Consider the following 19,498-nt stretch of genomic DNA (forward strand, 5'->3'; position numbering starts at 1 on the left):
GCTTTTGTCTGCCAGACTTCAGCACTCACAAAAACAAAGACAACTACTGCAGAGTTGCGTTTTGCATTTTGATCTTTAAAAATGTACAGAATTTTGTAAGATCAGGGCAAAAATCAAGAAGATAATTCTGTTGACTACATATATCATATGTTCTTATTAGAGCCAAAACATTTTTTTTCTTTGTGTGTACAACATGCAGTTTTTGCCAGTAGTTTTTTACTCCAGTGCAAAAGTAATAAACATAAAAATCCAACTCAAAATCAGAATTAATGTTGGCATTGTATGCATCTGAAAGTACTAGAGAAGTTGAAGCTCTACGTTTCTTTGTATTGTAACTTTACATTTCTTTAGGTTAAATTTTCAGTTTAATGTTCTGAGGGCGCTGTGTTTAGGCACAAAAAACACTTGGTTAGGGAAAAGATTGTAGTTTGACTTAAATTACAAACTTTCTTCGTGCTACAAACACAGTAACCAGAAGTAAAGTAAACCAGTGGTTTTATACTTAATGTTGACCACTAGCTTGAAAAATGGCTTGTCACTGAAAATATCCAGTTGTTTCATGCTTACTAATGTTGACAGGCTGCTTCCAACATTGGTCCCTCCTTAAAAAGAGCCGGTGGTTTAACACTTACCCACACTCAACTAGTGTTTAAATGACGCCTCGATCAGTGGAGTTATCCAGTGGTTTCATGCTTACCTATGTTGACACACAGCCTCTAACAGTGGTCTCTCATTGAAAACATCCAGCGGTTTAATGTGTACTGATGTTAAAATGCCAGTTTGAACAAATTCAGTTGGTTCATGCTTACAAATGTTGAAAAGCCTTCTTGAACAGTGGTCTCTCCCTTAACTAATTCTAAAAAGCCATCTTGAACTTTGGTCTTGGTAAGACACGCATTAAACATGCAAATTCAACACTTCTGTGGTTTGCAGAAACGCACAATGAAAACATTTTATTCTAGCAACTGGGCAGCAAAGGCATTAGTTGACAGAGGATAAAAAGCTGTTGGTGCCTCAAAGTGAGTGACTGTCTGTGGTGCTGTTCACACTTCCATTAGTTATTGGAGTTCTTGTAAATAAGAAAACTAGGGCTGTCAATGTTAACGCGATAATAATGCATTAACCATTAATTATTGTGACCCTCGGCCAACCCCGTAGTTTGGGAAATGAGGAAGCGATGCAGCAGAAGCGTTGTGGATGGCAAGCAGAAACAAACCTCCTTGGGCAGAAATGCATAAAGAAAACGGTCTTTTGAATGGCAAGTTCAGCTTAACTGTCCTGCCAGTTGATTCTCTTGATGTGAACTGAGTTAATCCCACCTGCTAGCCAAACACACAGCTGATGCAGACAGCCCTCCTCCCCCTCGGCAAAGGCAGACCTTGCCGATAGTTTGCAATGCACATGCCTGGACAACTCTACATGCAACAAACTTTCAACAGCGATAGCTAAATATGTTGCTACAGCTTGCAGGGTGATTAGCATTGTTTAGCTAACCTTTACAAGTGTAAAGTTGGACACTATATTGTGTTAGTATAACCAAGGAATGTTGCATTCAGGTCAATAAGCCCATCTGTTGTTGATGTTGGGCTTGAGTTTGCCATGTTGTGCTTTCATCATATTTTTTTTGAGCATGCAGTACCTTTGAGATTATTCTGGAGAATATTCTGGACAGTATTGTCATTGTTTTGGATTGTTGCTATTATAATAAACATACATTTCCTTAAAGCAAGCATATTTGTCCACTCCCATGTTGATGAAGGTGTAAACAACTTGACATATGTCCCTTTTAAGGTACATTTGGAACATATAGAAAATGTGCTATTAATTGTGAGTTAACTATGGACAATCATGTTATTAATCGCAATTAGATATTTTAATTGATTTGACAGCCCTAATAAAAACCTAGTGATTAAGAGAGCTTGAAGGGTTAGTTGTCATTAAGGAAAAGAAGGGTTTTCGAAGGGTTGTTTGACTAGACAAAAAACAGCCAAGGAGTACTGCTTTGTATATCAGATAGATGAAAAGAGTTCTTTGAAACCAAGATGAGCACATACAAAGACAGAAAGGAAAAGAATAAAGCCATTTTGCTTGTGTTAGGGAAGGTTGATCACCTCAGAAAAAAAGTTCAAGGCAGATTTCTCTGCTTGAAAAGTTAAAAAGCCTTTAATATGTGAGCTGCACCCACACGCCCACACCACCTGTCTTCATCAGAGCAGAAATACGAACAAAGAAAACAACACAGAGGCTTTGGAATATGTGCCAGCTGACGACATGATTGGCAACAGGCGTAGCATGTTCAATAGCAAAAAGTGGGTGTAGACACATACGACATGTCACCCTTTACACAATGACTTACATAAAGCGACAGCACATGGTAGCAAGCCTCCAAAACAGCAGGAAATATCCCATGAAGAAAGCCTTAAATGGATATTAAGTCAGTGAAATTCAGGACACCCACGTTTTTCAGATATGGGACACAATCAGGTCCGCTCCAGACAAAGAGCTGTCTGAGTTTCGAACGAAGTGATGCAGAGGATGTTTCAGACGCAGAACCACCGCTGCAACCTAATGAAGAAGTGCTTTGTTTGGCAGACATCAGTTCTCACAAAATCGAGGAAATTCACATCATCTTTATTCTAATCAGTCGCATCTCAGCAAATCAGCTTATTTCTCTCTTGATGACAGTAGCTGTGCAGAATACTGATGAAGCTTTGATGCAGTCTCTCTCTTTATGTTTTTGAAGTATAGTCACAGATTTTCATGCATAGTATTTCTGAATGAGCCTCTCCTTACTGCAGCACCACAAGACTTTTGATTACCTTTGTTTGTCACCTGCTGTGTTGAACTGAAAGCTTCTCTGCATCTCATGCTGAAGAAGAATCTAGAATCTAGAATCCCTTTAATCCAGAGTTAGATTCAACATTTTCAGGACTTTTGACACTGATGAATTAGACAAGAATTTAAGGGACCATTGGTGGCCAAAAGAATAAAAAATAACCTTAACAGCAAGCGTGTATCAGCAGACGGTTGGCATAGATTAGATGATCAGTATGTTTTATTGTGAAGAATTACAGCCATCAACTCTGAGTCTGAGAGGTAATATCTCCATTTCAGGCCAGGGGGAATCTCAGTGCACTATTCCCTCGTCTTTGAGATCAATTCCCCTAAAATCAACTCTGAGAATTCAGAGACAGCGACCGGCAGCCCAGACTCGTCAGACAACTCTGGACTGAGGGAAATGGTGACCAAGGCTTTGCGCGAGGAGGCTTCGCTGCCAATTGATCTTGACTCACTGAATTTCGAACCAGGTACAATAATGGCTTTTTTGTTTTGTTTTGTTTTTTTAAATAAAAAATATTTAATAATTATTGTTAAATACTGTAAATGAATTGTTTTTGTCTCATATTAGTACTGTCCACTCCAGCAACTGGTGGAGTATTAATGAGTTATGGTATTTTATCAGACTCATGTATCTCAAGTGTAAAAATACATTTTGCTTTTTTTTTTTTTATTTGACAGAAGCAGTCCTCCTTCCAGCACTGACATCAACTTCCTCAGTGGAAATATTGGATGAGGTACAGTAAGAGGTTTTGGAATTGCAACAGAAATAGACTCGGGAAAGGAGGATTTTTTGATTTATTATGATTATAGAAAACACAATCATGTTCTGTAACTTTTTGGGAAGACTCAAACTAAAAGAAATGCTGCCTTATATACTACTGGGCTACAGAGTTTGTATGACTTACAAATTAGCAACTGCTTTCACATCCAGCAGATATTGAGCAACATTTTTGTGCAATTGGAATGGTGTTTGGGTCCACCTGATGAATGTAAGTCCAATTTTCAATATTGGTCTCTACTAACTCTATAGAATCTCTCTCTTTATTTGCTAAATGCTCCACTTCCTTCACCAGCTGATCTCTAACATTTTACTGTCTGACATTTATTGCCGGGCAGTCGGTTTGTCAGAGCTTGTTTTGCTTTGAGAAAGCACCCAACTATACTGCCACTGTGCAGCCAAAGAAAACAGTTGTAGTAGTAGGTCAGAATCGCAAATCACAACATTGCCTGAAAAGGCTTTAAGTGCTCTGTAGCATCCAAATCTCTATGCTTTGACCCACTCTTCCCAAAATAACACTTTGGTGGAAAAAAGTCAAAATAATATGAGAAATTGTATCAGAATTGATTGGTATTGATTCTCAGTTAGGTTGGCACCACAACGTGTAACTTTAACATTACATGATTTTAATTTTGTTGTTGCACAATGTTAGTTCACATATCAGGTGATTTTCTTTATGGAAGGAATAATATTGGGGAGAGATATGTAGCAATTATAAGCAAAATTAGCTTGAAACTACGAAAATGTTAATGACCGGGAAAGATTAACAGACATATATTTAATCAAAGTAAATATTAATTTATTATGGGAAACTTCTGGATATTCAGCTTTTGTACACTAACTAAAAGACCACTAGTTATGCAAGCATTAACTTATCTTAACTTAGTAATGTTAAAAGTGTACCAATGATACACTTGATTCCACTTAGCCCATCATTAGAACTGAATATAGTAATTATTTTTTAAAACATTGCTATGTATTCGTAGTTAGAAAGGGTTTCTTACCAAACTCAAGAGCCAAAACATAATGTGTTACCAATGCCAACCCAACGACATGAGCTATTAACATTAAATATACAGCATATTTATGTTAAGGTTTAGGAATATTAAATGAAATGCAATTTCCCCGACAATCACAACCCTTTTTCTTCTTTTAAATCCATCTCTCCCCAGTCCAGTGAGCCAGATTCACACAACGAGTTTGAAGTTTTCACTGATGAGCCAGAAGTTGATAAACCTCGGCTGGTAGTTCCCCTCACCCCCATGGAGAAGGAAAATGCCCTTGTGACCCTGCTAGATCCCACAGCTGTCCCAGATGAAGACACGATGGCAGTGACTGGTGGGGTGGCAGAGACCACTGATCATTCCTCCGCCTCAGAGGATTTTACAGATGTCTCAGACACAATTTATGTGAGTGATCCTGAGCCTTCTCCAAATGGAGAAGAGGAGGAAGAAGAATTACTGATCATTACACATGAGATCGAAACCATTCATCACGATGAAACTGGTGAACTTGTGAGAGACTATATCCCGACCCCTCCTGCTATTCCTGAGTTGGAGACAGATGCTCCATATATTAGTATGTCTCCAAATCTGATATCAGAGGAAGACCTGGCTCCTGTTGAAGAGGACAGCAAGGATCCTATTTTGGATGTAGTCACCCCCACAAAACATATTTTATTTACTGCAGCTCCTGCTGGAGAGGAGCTGACGGATTTGGTGCTCCCAATCACAACACTTTCAGGCGTCACAGGCCAGCCGCCTACTGAACCAGCAGTGAACCGTCAAGAAGAAGAAGAAGTTAATGCTCTTCCGGACGAAGAAGAGGCTGAATTGGTTGTGCCTGAACCTTATGACACTGTTGAGGTTTCAGAAACAGAGGGGCATGATTTTTCAGAGTTAGAAACTGAAGGTAAATTGCTAGAACCAGAGGGAGAGTTAGTGGTGGAACCAGATGAAGAACTGCTGGAGGTTTTGCAGCCAACACCTGAACAAGTTGAAGTTTCTGTCCCTAAGGAAGGGAATTTAGCAGCGTCAGAACCTGAAATAGAAATAACTAAAGATTCAGGGCCAGGGGAAGAGGTAGCAGAAGTTTTAGAGCCAAAGGAAGAAGTCTCACAACCAGGGGAAGAGGTAGCTGAAGTTTCAGAATCAGGGCAAGAGGTAGCTGAAGTTTCAGAGCCAGAGGAAGAGGTAGCTAAAGATTTAGAGCCAGAGGAAGAGGTATCTGAAGTTTCAGAACCAGAGGAAGAGGTAGCTAAAGATTTAGAGCCAGAGGAAGAGGTATCTGAAGTTTCAGAACCAGAGGAAGAGGTAGCTAAAGATTTAGATCCAGAGGAAGCAGCATCTGAAGTTTCAGAGTCAAAGGAAGAGGTAGCTGAAGTTTCAGAGCCAGAGAAAGAATTAGCCGAAGTCTCAGAACCAGGGGAAGAGGTAGCTGAAGTTTTAGAACCAGGGGAAGAGGTAGCTGAAGTTTCAGAACCAGAGGAAGAGGTAGCTAAAGTTTCAGAGTCAGAGGAAACAGTACCTGAAGTTTCAGAGCCAGTGGAAGAAGTGACTGAAGTTTCAGAGGAAGCAGTAGCTGAAGTTCCAGAGCCGGAGGAAGAAGTAACTGAAGTTTCAGAACAAGGGGAAGAGGTAGCTAAAGATTTAGAGCCAGAGGAAGTGGTATCTGAAGCTTCAGAGTCGGAGGAAGAGGTAGAGGAAGAAGTAGCTGCAGTTTCAGAAGAAGGGGAAGAGGTAGCTAAAGTTTCAGAACCAGAGAAAGAGGAAGCTAAAGTTTTAGAGCCAGAGGAAGCAGTAGCTGAAGTTTCAGAGCCAGAGGAAGAAGTAGCTGAAGTTTCAGAGACAGGGGAAGCAGTACCTGAAGTTTCCGAGTCAGAGGATACAGCAGCTAAAGTTTCAGAGCCAGAGGATGAAGTAGCTGAAGTCTCAGAACCGGCGGAGGAGGTAGCTGAAGTTTCTGAACCATGGGAAGAGGTAGCTGAAGTTTCAGAACCAGAGGAAGAAGTGGCTGAAGTTTCAGAGGAAGCAGTAGCTGAAGTTTCAGAGCCAGAGGAAGCAGTAACTGAAGTTTCAGAGCCAGAGGAAGCAGTAACTGAAGTTTCAGAACCAGAGGAAACAGTAACTGAAGTTTCAGAGCCAGTGGAAGAAGTGGCTGAAGTTTCAGAGGAAGCAGTAGCTGAAGTTTCAGAGCCAGAGGAAGCAGTAACTGAAGTTTCAGAGCCAGAGGAAGCAGTAACTGAAGTTTCAGAGCCAGTGGAAGAAATGGCTGAAGTTTCAGAGGAAGCAGTAGCTGAAGTTTCAGAGCCAGTGGAAGAAATGGCTGAAGTTTCAGAGGAAGCAGTAGCTGAAGTTTCAGAGCCAGTGGAAGAAATGGCTGAAGTTTCAGAGGAAGCGGTAGCTGAAGTTTCAGAGCCAGAGGAAAAAATACGTGAGGAGGAAGAAGTAGCTGAAGTTTTAGAGCCAGAGGATAAGTTGTTAATAGAATATCAGGAAGAGACAGCAGCTTCAGAACCAGAAGAAATGGAAAAGGAGCTTGGCGACATTTCAGAACCGGAGACAGAATCAGATGATAGCACAGTTGAGATTTTGAAGGAGGAATCAGCTGAAGTTTTGCAGCCAGAAATGGAAGTTATCGAAGTTACAGATGAGGAACCAGAGGAAGGTATAGTTGCGGTGTCAGAACCAGGTCCAGAACTTGAGAATGAAGTTGAAGTATTAGGTCAAGCTCCAGAAGTAGAGGAAGAGTCAGATCTTGGTAGGAATGTAGATGAGGTGTCAGAACAAGTGGAAGAGGTGGTTGAACCTGCACCTGTAGGGGAGACAGTACCAGAAGCAGAGTTAGTTGAGGAGGAAGCCGATGATGTTGTGAAACCTGTAGAAGAAAATGTTGCGGATATTTCGGAGGAATTAGTGGAGATTTCAAACGAAAGAGAAGTCACTGAAGAACCAGCACCAGTTGATGGTGTGGTTGAATTACTGGAACCAGTATCTGAACCAGAATCAGCACCAGAACAGGAAGGGCACGTGACTGAAGTGATACAAACTGAAGACATGATAGTTGAGACTGCAAAATCAGAAGAGGAATCAGAAAAGGTTTTAGATCCAAGTGAAGAAGTGGTAGAGGTTGTGGGAATATCTCCAGAACCAGATCAAGGGAAAAAGCCAGAAGAAATGCCTGATGTAGCACAACCAAAGAAAGATGTAGTTGAGGTTGTAAAACTGGAAGAAGAAGTGGTTGCAGTTCCAGAACCGGAGGAGGATACTATAGACATTTTAAAACCGCAACATCCACCAGCAGCTGCAGAAGAGGCAGTTGATGTTTTAGAAGAACAAGAGGCGGTGGTTGAGAGTCCAGAGGAAGCATCAGAACCAGAGCAAGGGGTAGATCATGTCAAACCACCAGTAGAAGAGTTTTCAGAGCCTGAATCAGAAGGGGACGGTGTTGATGTTCCAGAACCAAGTCCAGAGGAGGGGTTAGTTGACATTTTAGAACTTGAATCTGAGGAAGATGTTACTGAACCACCAGCTGAATCAATCAAAATTATTCACCGATTGGATGGTAGGGGAGAAATTCACTCAAGAGAAGATACTGCTCAGACTGTTGAAGAGGAGTTCCTTCAACCCGTCAGACCGGACTTCCATCAGCCACGTGAGGAAGATAACTTACTCATCATACCAGTAAAAAGCCAACCTTCTGAAGATGTAGGTGAAGCGGAACTCGAATACCCCATCATCCATGAGATATACACCGTGGAGGATGTTGACAGCATAGACACACAAGTCAAGATGGACACTGATGCAGTTACTATGACGGAAACATCCGAGAGTGATCTACAGTTGGAAATAACCTCTGATACTGCAGGTGAGGAACAGGAATTAGTCTTAGTTGACAAAACATCTCTGGAAAGTTATTTACACCCTTGATGCATGGTTGAGATTTCACTCATAATGGTCAACAGTGTAGGAAAGGGCTTTAAAAAGGTTTAAGTTACGTCCTCTTCAAATCAGTTTGGGATCTCTGTGCTTCTAGAGACTTTAAATACGCTGGATGAGCTGTATAGAGCCATTTTATGTTTCTTTTCCCCAATAGATAATGAGTGTTCATGTTTTGTGTGACCCTTTTCTTTTAATAGAGGAGGGTTTTTGGATCATTTCAGATACCAGGAAATTGTATCTAGGATATTATCTCAATGCAGATGTTGGGGATTCAGATTGAAAACTCAGCATGAAGCAGTTTGAATGTGTTATAAATAATTCACTCAGCAGGCACATTCATGTAATTTGTGGAAATCCTTTGTGAGTGCTCATTACTTAATTCTGCCTTTTTTGCCTGACATTTCAAAGAGGTGACGGCTCCAGACATATCAGAGGGCACCATAGTGACAGAAAACCTCCCTGAGGAGTCACAAGAAAGCGATTCATCCTCAGAAAGAGACATCAGTCCAACGATGGCACCGGTTCCAGACTATTTTCCTACACCTCCAGCAGCTTCAGTCGATGTGTCTGAACTGTCCACACCTAGTCTGACTATAGACTCTGGACTCTTTGAGGAGGTAGCAGAGCAATCCGTAATCCCCTCTACTCCTGAGTCTTCAGAGGATGATAACACAGAGGCAGAGACGGAGCAGAGTGAGCCAGCCGTGGTCATTATTGATGAAGACTTGTCAGAGGCAGAGGAGAAAGGAGGCGAAACTAGCCCACCAGCAGCCACTGAAGACTTCATGGCTGAGGATGTAAAGGACCTGGCAGTGGAGCTGGATCAAACGGACGTAGCAGCAACAGAGGTTAACGTGCTGCCGGACGAGGGGAGTGGCTTCCCACCTGTGTGGAAGGAACACACCGCTGTCAGCGTCACAGCACCGCCTCCAGTGAGATATCTGACCACACCCACCATGACCAGGGCTAGCCAGGGCAGGGAGCTGGTGGTGTTCTTCAGCCTGCGCGTCACCAACATGGACTTCTCCGAGGACCTCTTTAACAAGACATCTCTGGAGTACAAATCCCTCGAGAACACTTTCTTAGATGTGGTGAGTAAATCTACTCAAATAATCTGATATTGATTATTTAAATCCTGAGATTGATTATGTTATACGGGCTATTTACCATGGATGTCTTAAATCAACACCCAAGCGCCATATTTGGATAGATTTTCCACTTTCACAAACTATCCTGAGAGTCTAGTGCATTTGGCTGTAATTTATGAATGAGCCTCTGCCTTGTGTAATTAATTACTTAATAAAATAACAATGAAAATAATAGGTTATGGCAGCCCTACTAAGATATGTGTGGAGCTGTTAAATAACATGGCTCTGGTGCTGACATGCCCTCAGTCACCATATGATTTATCTTTTATGATAATACTTTCATGGAGAAAACCTTTTAAAATGTTAATAATAATTTTCTGACCTCACTAAAAAGTCTTTTGACACGAAAGGAAATAAGTAAAGCTTCTGACAATCAAGGTATGTGACCTTCCCCACTGAATTTCATTATGACTTGACGGGTAAAACAGACAATTAATGAACATGAGCAGCTGCTCTGTTCATTTGATGCTTTGTTTTCATTCTCAAAGAGCTCTCTGGAAACCCTCAGAGTGAGAACTGTCATGAATGAATATGTTGTGTTTTGTTTTTTCTTTTAAATGAGTAGATGAAGTAAGGGAATAATTTCAAGCTCAGGTGGGCACAATGTAGCCTTCATTTTACTACAAACAATGACTCGATTCAATTAATGGGACAGGGAGAATGTGCCATGGGAATATAGTGGGGAATAAGAGAAGACGCCGCTGTGAGTTCTCGTTCATCCCTTGTGAGAGAAATACCAATATTTTGTTGATGGTTGCCGCATTAAATGGACCACCTAAAATCTATTTAAAGGATAATTTCGGTCAATTTCAACGTGCAGCTTTATTGCTCAAGCTACCCTTGACTTGTCAGTGCCGAAGACGCGAACATTTTTGGTCCAGCCCTTACAGGGCTCCTTGAACGGAGAGTTAGCATTGACAGCCAACAGCATGGGGGCAGAACTTTACACTGTGTTTTAAGCGTCTTAACATGCTCCAAATCTCACTCCAAAAGTTATGCAACATCAGCAGACACCTTAGCACACGGCACTGTAGCGTGTATGATTCAAAATGAATAAAAAAGTGGTTAAAAAAGTGTGTTTGTGCAAGCAGCCACGTGCCAGTTTGTTGACATCCCTGTCTTCCGGTAGTCCAAACAAGTCAATCCATCGAGCTTGCGTTTACTCCCTCACTGGCAGAGGTGAAAACTTGAATTTTGCAGACAGAAACCATATTCCAGCATTTTCGTTTTTCTTTTCATACATGTTACAGCCTGTCATGAGCCATGAGCCTTACAACAGCCTGTTATGAGTCTATTCGCTCTGCACTGACAGCTAGCTGCAGTACAGCTGGATAATGAGGTGAGGAAAGTCCTCTGTGCGGGTGACACACTGTGCACTATCCTGGGACACAGTAGACTGTATGATGTCCCACTCGTTACAGCATAGGCTTTCCTTTTCTGTATCCATTTGGACACAACATCCACCGATGTCCTTTGCCTTGAAGCCGTCTCTGCCTGTGCCGCTCTCTGCGCCTCTCTTTCCGCTCTCTCGTTCTCTAGTGCTAGTAACTCCTCATCTGGATACTCCGGTTCGAACAAATATGGTCTACCGGCGAATTCAAAAGGTTCGTCATCGATATCTTCGACTTCAACATCAGACAAGTTCTCCATCGTGACTATTTTGGAAACAGCTTCGATCGCCACTGACGAGTCCCCTCTCTGTACGAGCTACGGTCATGCGCAGAAAAGCTAGCTCTTTTTTTGTTTTAACCACTTTTTTAGTCATTTTGAGTCATACACGCTACAGTGCTGTGTTGTAAGGTGTCTGCTGATGTTGCATAACTTTTGGGGTGAGATTTGGAGCATGTTAAGACGCTTAAAACAGTGTAAAATTCTGCCCCCATGGGTTAGCTGTCAATGCTAACTCTCCGTTCAAGGAGCCCTGTAAGGGTTGGACCAAAAATGTTCGCGTCTTCAGTAATGGCAAGTCAAGGGTAGCTTGAGCAATAAAGCTGCATGTTGAAATCGACCGGAATCGTCCTTTAAGCGCTCATGAAATATGTAGAAATTGAGTTTGTTTAAATGAACAGCTCACCCAAAAACATAAATTCTCCTAAACAGCTGAAGCAGACAGGGGATTGTGTGGCCTGAGATCCCAAATTGATTTGAAAAGATGTTATTTACACCTTCAGCACACAGATTGAGATTGTAAATGTTGCAAGATTTTGATAAAAATAGGTGAAATTCATGTCTTCTCAAATCAGTGTGGGATCTCAGGAAGAAAGTGATTACGCTGAGCCCTTCATTTTTTATTTTTGTGCGTAACGTTTTAAAACAAGTCCCCAGCTACTTGAGCTGTTTAGGAGAATGCTGTAAAGTTCCAGAAATGTGTACTACGAAACTTCACCTGACTTAGAAATGGCTGTACGATAAAGTCTCAAGAAAGCAGCTGAACTTTGAATTTTTACCATTTTTATCATCCTGAATGCTCATTGTGGTGCTCATACACACTCCTTTTCACAGTTTTTATTATTGCTCTCATTTGAATGTCGCTCTGATTATCACTGCTCCCAAACAAGTGTGTAAATCCCTTCGATAAGCAGCCAGGCAGCAGTTTAATTTAGACGCCCTTTTGGCTGCCTGCACTCATTCGGCTCAGAGTGGCAGCGCTGTGGTTTCTCTGTGCGCTCAGAAGCTTTTCTTTAAATAGAAAACACCCCCGAACTACATTTGAAGATTTTTCCTTTTAAATCAGATTTTAAAAGATATGCGCCTATCGATTGGTACTAACTCAAATAGATATGTTGGGAATCGATACTGATTATTGATTATTAATTAATAAAATTATTATAGTTAATGAAATGTAGGTAACTATGATTCATTAATGAACACAGGGCACCATCCTGAAATCATGGATCAATAATCAAATTATATACCTTAAGTCTCAAAGCCTGAAATTATTCAAATTGTCAATATTATGAAAATATCAATAATTAGATAAGAGGGAAGGCGTAAATCGAGCACTGGCCATCTCAACCAGCTGTTATTATAATTTGGGATAGTGCAAAATAATCACAGACACTGCTCAGTTATAATCAACAGTGTTTTTTAAAGCTTCCTCTAAAACATAACCACCTACTTCAATAAACAACAGGTGTTCTCTAGAAGTAGCACCACAAAAATATAAGCAAGCCAAACATAAGTGGGGTGTGTGTGTGTTTGTGTGTGTGTGTGTGTGTGTGTGTGTGTGTGTGTGTGTGTGTGTGTGTGTGTGTGTGTGTATGTGGGGGGAAGCAGGGAGTCCTTCGTCGTAAAAACTACAAAGAAGGCCGAACGTGGCTTGGAAAGTCACATTCACCCGACTACAAAGCTAGTGGGCGTGACTTGGGAAATCTCGTTGGAGAGACTACAGGAAGCACCAAAAGTGATTTGGCGAAGTTACGCGAGAACACGGATTCCGAGGTGATGATTCCGAATCCACTGAATCATATACCTGGAATTAAAATATGGCGGCAGTGAATGTGTCGACCCAAGGCGATCACTACACGTGCACGCGGAGCTGAACAAAGACAACAGTTACATCGTCTTTGGCTTCAGGTGCAGTTTGATTGCACGTGAGGTGAATTTGGAGGGATGATACCCACGGTTCCGAAGAGGAGGAGTCCGCCTCAAAATGTCAATAAGAGGGAATATATATCATGTGTCTAATGTTATAGCGGAGTTATTAACTATGAGTTTCCAACCGATCGCTCATAAGATTACGTGTGTATATTACCCAGTGTGTGTGAGTTAGTCAAAGGGAAGAAGCTAAGCAAGCGCTTAGCAGACAACAAAGAATAACACAATGACCATTTGGTACACAGCGGTCGTCTCTCCCTCAACCAGTGGCTGGCAAGCAAATCAAGGTTAATTTATTGTCCGCTGATTGAGCCAGAATACGACGAACACGGCGGCAAAATTACACAAGCTAATCTCAGAGTGGATCAGCACCTCAGTATCTCGTCTCCTTCTGAAGATTATTTCTTCCTCCTACAGGCGTTGAGGAATGACTGGGTTGTGCAGTGTTCCTCTATGGATCCAAAATAATAAAAAACGAATATTCCAACAAAAACGAAAGTAAAACAAAAACAGTCTCTGTCTCATCCAGCAAGGAAAGAACTGAAGCCTAGGCCAAGCAAAGTGAAAAACGTTTCTTAAAGAGAGTCTTTTCACAGCATCCTGGCTCGCAGCCAATAGGGACTGGGTGAAAGTTTTGGGGGTGTGTCATACCTTGAGTTACAGTTCTTCACACCTTTTGGGCCTTGGTTCTGTTCCTTTGTTCTTCAACTCCTCATGTTAATAAGGCCCTTGTAGTTAGGCTTTTGATTTCCCCTAGAGGCCTTCTCTTTGTTTGAGCCATGTGGAATGAGGCCCAACAGAAATAATTAATCGGTAAACCATTCATACTGGGAAGTTCCCAGTGGCCACTATTAGCAGGCGGCTGTTATCCCAGGAAGCTCCCCTGTGAGAATATTAAACAGGCTGATAGAGATTGTGCTTTGTCAGCATCAGTGTACTCGATAAATGCAGAGAAATGCTTTATGAGGTTTGCGTTTCTCTAAACCTTAACACATGAAAATAACACTGGAAAACGTCAGAGTAAGTAAAAATCCATAAGGACGATTGTGTTCTCGTAGCCTTGATCAGTCTAAACATTTATCCTGTATTCAGGCTGTAAGTGGGTAAAACAGTTAGACACAACCACAGTAATTGGTGCAAATTAAGATGAAGAGCTGTTTGCTACAAACGTGCTGAGGCTTCAAAACTTGAGCAAGACTGCAAATGTCTTGTCTTACCTTGTGACTGAAACAGGACAATGTCTAAATAGAATTCTAGATATGGAATTAAAAATCAGATTGACTAAAGAACTTACTGCTGAAAAGTTATTTTTAATTAGAGCCGGACAGATTCTCAATTTTAGGGGGCAATACTGATATTGATATAAAAAATTCAAAACCAGTTATGTTGGGCAGTACACTATTGTTTTTGGAAAAGGATCCACGTATGTGATCATCAAACGAAGCTACAAAGATATGTAAAAGAGATGATGTTTTACAGATTACAATGAACTTTATTGTTTAAAATTACATCCGCCCTCTGAAATGTTATATTTCACCCTGATAACTGGCTCTAATAATCCTGAATCACCCCAAGCATCCTTTTCTGCATCATGTTCTCTTAAATGTTGAAAAAAATCCTACTGGAGATATTGCAGATACTGATAAATCTCTGATAATATACAATATTTGCCTATCAATATATTGGCTAGCCTCTAATTTTAATTATAAAACAAAAAACAAAACTTAAGTAGGTTCTGAGTAGATATTAACCTATACTTTGGCTTAAAATACCAGTTTCTGTTGCCATTAAGACAGCTGGAAATGTTTTAATTTTGTATTTTTTCTTAAAAAATATAATTGTTTTGTTGCCTCAAAGAGGGCTGCAAAAAGTCCCGACCAGTCACTTAAATTATTCAGATTAAGTTAAGTGGTCACGTTTAGTGGTTACCTCTTCCTCCATACATGAGTCGGCTCATAAATACATAATCCGAACCTGATATGTATTAGTTTATATTAGTTGACTTTAAACAAAGCCGTACAGTATTCCTTTTAATGAGGGCTGAGGAGAGACAAGCCTACAGTTGGGTGAGATTTTTTTTAGCTGATGTTTAATTTATGTCCTTCTGCTGTAAACTTTGATTGTAGGTCGTTATGTATCCACAAATCCCCCAGAGATGTCATCACAGAATCAAACCATGATGATTCTAAAGTCACTGAAACTGTATGAACTGAAGAGAGAAGTGCCAGAAAATGGCTTATTTTCAAATAAAACTTGCCTACAATATGTCATTTTCAGCAGGATTTTACGTCTTGTCATCAAACCTTTCAGTGTGTCCTTGTGTCCTGCTCCCTGTTTTTTTTATTTGTATCTTAGTCTGAAGGTAACCATAGAAACAATACTGATGTTTTATTGTTAACAAATGAGTCACTGGTGAAAAGAACTGTGCGTTAAACTGACTACAGACACAGGACATTTTGAAGATGTTTTCTTTTATTGTAAGAGGCAATTGTGTTAGCCATGTAATTCACACCCCCACCTTTCTATTGTTTTCCACCTCGGGAGAAGAAATGCGACTCCACTTCATGTCCTGGTATTATTCATCTCAAGGTTCAGCTTCAGTGTTGTTATACACTCCAGGACTGCACAATAAAATGCAGTGCTCCAGAAAATGAAGAACCATATTTTAAAACATTCTGAATTACATTAGAATAAAACCAAGGCGGGTGTTTAATATCATAGGGGAACAATAAACACAATAATTTCTCAAAATCACTTCCTGAAGGAAACATTGATGGTGCTGCTGGGTGATCTCAAGCCATATATTGCCCTTGACGTGGTTGTTGAGGTAGTCATTCTGCATTTGATGCTGTGAGACCAAATTTATATGGTTTTATAAGGATTTTATTCAATTTGCTAACATCAAGCTGTACTTCTTTAAAAGTACTAATTCAACTTCTTCACTCAAGTAAAAAGTGAGAATACAGAACATTTACAACATTTCTTCTTTAACATTTTGTTGGTTTGATCAGTATCATATTTTTTGTAAATGTCTTGAAAACTACAATAAATCTACTGCAGAGTAGTAATGTATTTAACAAGTACTGGTAATAATTGTCAAAGAGCGCAATGGGAAATTTACAGTTGTTCAGTCAGACTATGGAATCTGAATCAGTAGACGGATCGGGACACCGGTCCATCATCCAACAAGTGAATCAGATCGTGAACCGATGCAGACAACAGGTAAATGCCTTGCTCAAGGGCAGTAATCAAATCACAGGATTTGCCTGTTTTGACCTGAGGAATCAAACCATCATCCTTGCATTCACCTGCTCCTTCTCTCTGTGCTCCGGGTCTGCTGCTGGTTAACGCCGACAGCAGAATGAAACTAAATACTAAAACACAGTAATTATCACATAAATAGAACAGAGCGGATCAGGCCTATAGATTGCCCTGTTTAAAAATAACAGTGTGCTCTAAATCCTCAAGAGACCCACATTTTCTGAAAAGGGTTTTACTATTTATTTCACTGAACAGTTTTGTTAACTGCATCAATAGAGGCAATTATGTACGGCCGTATGGGAATTAGAGAATCAAATTCGTTGAGCATTTCTGTTTTTTTTTTTCCAGTTAAATCGTTTGCTGCGCAGAAATGCAGCACCTCCGAGTGTGTGCGAGTTAAACTGGATTTTAGGAGGTACTAATTTGTTGATGTGGTGTCGGTTTTGAGGCGAGCGACTCTCTCCAAAAGAAACGACCTCGATGACAGAAGGAATGAGTGAAGGAAACTGATGACTGAAACAAACTCATCATCTGAGCGGGCGGTGTGCTGCTAAACTGCATCTCTGCAGTAAACAACATAATCACATCAGTGGCAGTCGCTGCCAGTACCACTTAGTGTTTATCATCTCAACACACAAACAAACAGCAGCAACAAAGTTCATTTCCTGTTGCTGCTTTCATTAGAATAAATACAATAAACATTTGTAAGGTGTATGAAAAAGTAACTGCCTGTGTACCACGGAGACCAATGATTTACATCTGTGGCAACATTTTAGGATCCCGACATCACTGTGACAACAGTAACTTGTATTTTACCCAGATGAAACAAAAGTGAAAAAATTGAAGTAAAAAAAAAAAAAGAATTAACAATTATGATAATTGTGCTTGTTTAAATCTTTTGTCTTACCATTCCTGGAAAAGTGTGCAATATATGTCAGTAAATCCAAAGCTGTTGTTGAACTATTTAGAGTCCAGGCATGGTTTTGGGCTCCTTTGAATGCTTACAAACTGAAGTTTTTTCCAAAGCTGTCCAAAGCTATGCAAGTGCAAAAATAGGCCTGTTTATTCCTGACAAGTATTAGTGAAAGCGGTCAAGAACTTCACCACAAAGAACGGATTCAAATACCAAATTGTATCAATGCACAACTTATCGGTCACTGACTAGCAATTTCATTCACTAAACTCAAAGGTAGAAATAGCAAAAAAACTGAAAATGACCAGCTTCTGAAAAGAGAAAGGAGATCAAGCATAAACATGGAAGATGTCAGGATTCTTTTTTCTTGCAAGGAAAAACATAAAGGTGTCCACTTTTATATTGAGTCCTTGTGTGCAGTTGAGGTTTTGGGGGTCTATCGGACAATAAACATTAGGAACCACTTACTTAGACTGTTAGTTGTATTGTTAAAGTACAACTAAACTCCAAAGAATATCCTTTCAGGGGAGACCCTGACAGCAGTACCTATTTTATTTCATAAAGGGAGATTTTCTTTATATTTTCCATTATTAATGAATAATCCATGAATAATGGATCGTGCAGCCTTGGTGGAGGTATGTGTCCTTGATTTGAAGGGACACAAAAAAGACATTGCGAGGGTTTCGCTTGAAAACATTTCTCTGATCTTTTTCACCACATCTGCAGATAAAATGTGGTTCTTTGATTGAGTTAATCCTCAATGAGCCAGATGTCAGAGGATTCTTCTTCCAAAGGAGCTTTGCCTCTTAGAGTTGTTTGTATGAGTTTAAAGCTACTCTGTCATCTTTACAGCTCTTGAATGGCAGTGAATGCTTAATTTAATCCAAGTGAGGAAAATATCAGAATTATATAAAAAAAAGTTCATATGAAATGCAGGAAGGAATCAGATTGTGTCCATCAATTAATGGCATGAATCATTTTGATTTATCGACTGCTTTATTGAGCTCTAACGGGGGCGGGGGAGTGGATTTTATGATGAGACAGTTTGATTGCTCCCAAACTGCATTAACATTATTGTCCTCCCTTTATTGTTGTTTTTGTCCACGCAGCAGTTTTGTTTTATGCAGTTTCACTTCTTTGTCACGCTTTCGTAATGTCTGAGTCTGTAGTTTTTAGAAAACTGTCATTTCCTCCAAATGTCTTCCTTATGTGGATGGCTTCTCATGTATAACAGATGAGACGATTTGATGAATGAAACCAAACACTTGATCATTAATATCAAATTAAGCGTCAGATGTTTAATAGCTTCTTTCCTCTGAGGGATACTCGGTCTAAGAATCAGAAGTGTTTGAAATGACAGAAACAGACCACAAAGTGATTTCCCCCTTCTGTCTCCAGCTGCTGCCGTACCTGCAGGCAAACCTCACGGGCTTCAAGAAACTGGAGATTCTTAACTTCAGAAAAGGCAGCGTGGTCGTCAACAGCAAGATGAAGTTCGCCAAATCAGTGCCGTACAACATCACCAAGGCCGTCCACTGTGTCCTGGAGGAGTTCTGCTCCGCTGCCTCCAAGAACCTGCACATCCAGATCGACACCCGTTCTCTGGATGTTGAACCAGGTACAGTTTTGGTTTGGAGGGCAACAGAATGGAAACACTTCAATTTGTATGTATGTCTGGCAATGTGTCTCTAAGACCAAAGATTTCCACAGGGACAACCCAGAGCTCATAGAATAGAATTACTTTAATGATCCCAGACTGGGAAATTATTTAATGACCATCGGTGTGGGATGGAACGTAGATCAACTCGTAAATTGAAAGCTTTGCAGTCCTGCTCAGCTTCCTGAGAACCACACGTATCCGGTATAAAGCCGCATTACAGCTGATGCCACACCAAACCGCCCGGTGATCTCACGTTACCATCATTAGCGTATAAGAATTTGAGTTACTTAAAGAAACAGTTCACCCAAAAATGAAAGTTCAGTCATTATCTCCTCCCCCCATGCTGATGAAAAGACAGGT

The 19,498-nt window shown here is 40.5% G+C and overlaps 1 protein-coding gene across 2 annotated transcripts in view; it reads left to right on the forward strand.

The window, feature by feature from the left end:
• The window catches only part of LOC115573761 (titin-like), a 53,676-nt gene that overhangs the window by 19,444 nt on the left and 14,734 nt on the right, over window positions 1-19,498 (forward strand). The window contains exons 10-15 of one of the 2 annotated variants that reach the window (XM_030404709.1): window positions 3,115-3,308; window positions 3,520-3,575; window positions 4,792-5,730; window positions 5,782-8,485; window positions 8,968-9,650; window positions 18,877-19,096. In XM_030404709.1, coding sequence (XP_030260569.1) covers window positions 3,115-3,308; window positions 3,520-3,575; window positions 4,792-5,730; window positions 5,782-8,485; window positions 8,968-9,650; window positions 18,877-19,096 — 4,796 coding nt within the window. Of the gene's footprint in view, window positions 1-3,114; window positions 3,309-3,519; window positions 3,576-4,791; window positions 8,486-8,967; window positions 9,651-18,876; window positions 19,097-19,498 lie in introns of both variants that reach the window. The other variant, XM_030404708.1, reaches the window with a different exon arrangement.

The sequence above is a fragment of the Sparus aurata genome, chromosome 22 (assembly GCF_900880675.1).
Source record: "Sparus aurata chromosome 22, fSpaAur1.1, whole genome shotgun sequence".
NCBI lineage: Eukaryota > Metazoa > Chordata > Actinopteri > Spariformes > Sparidae > Sparus > Sparus aurata.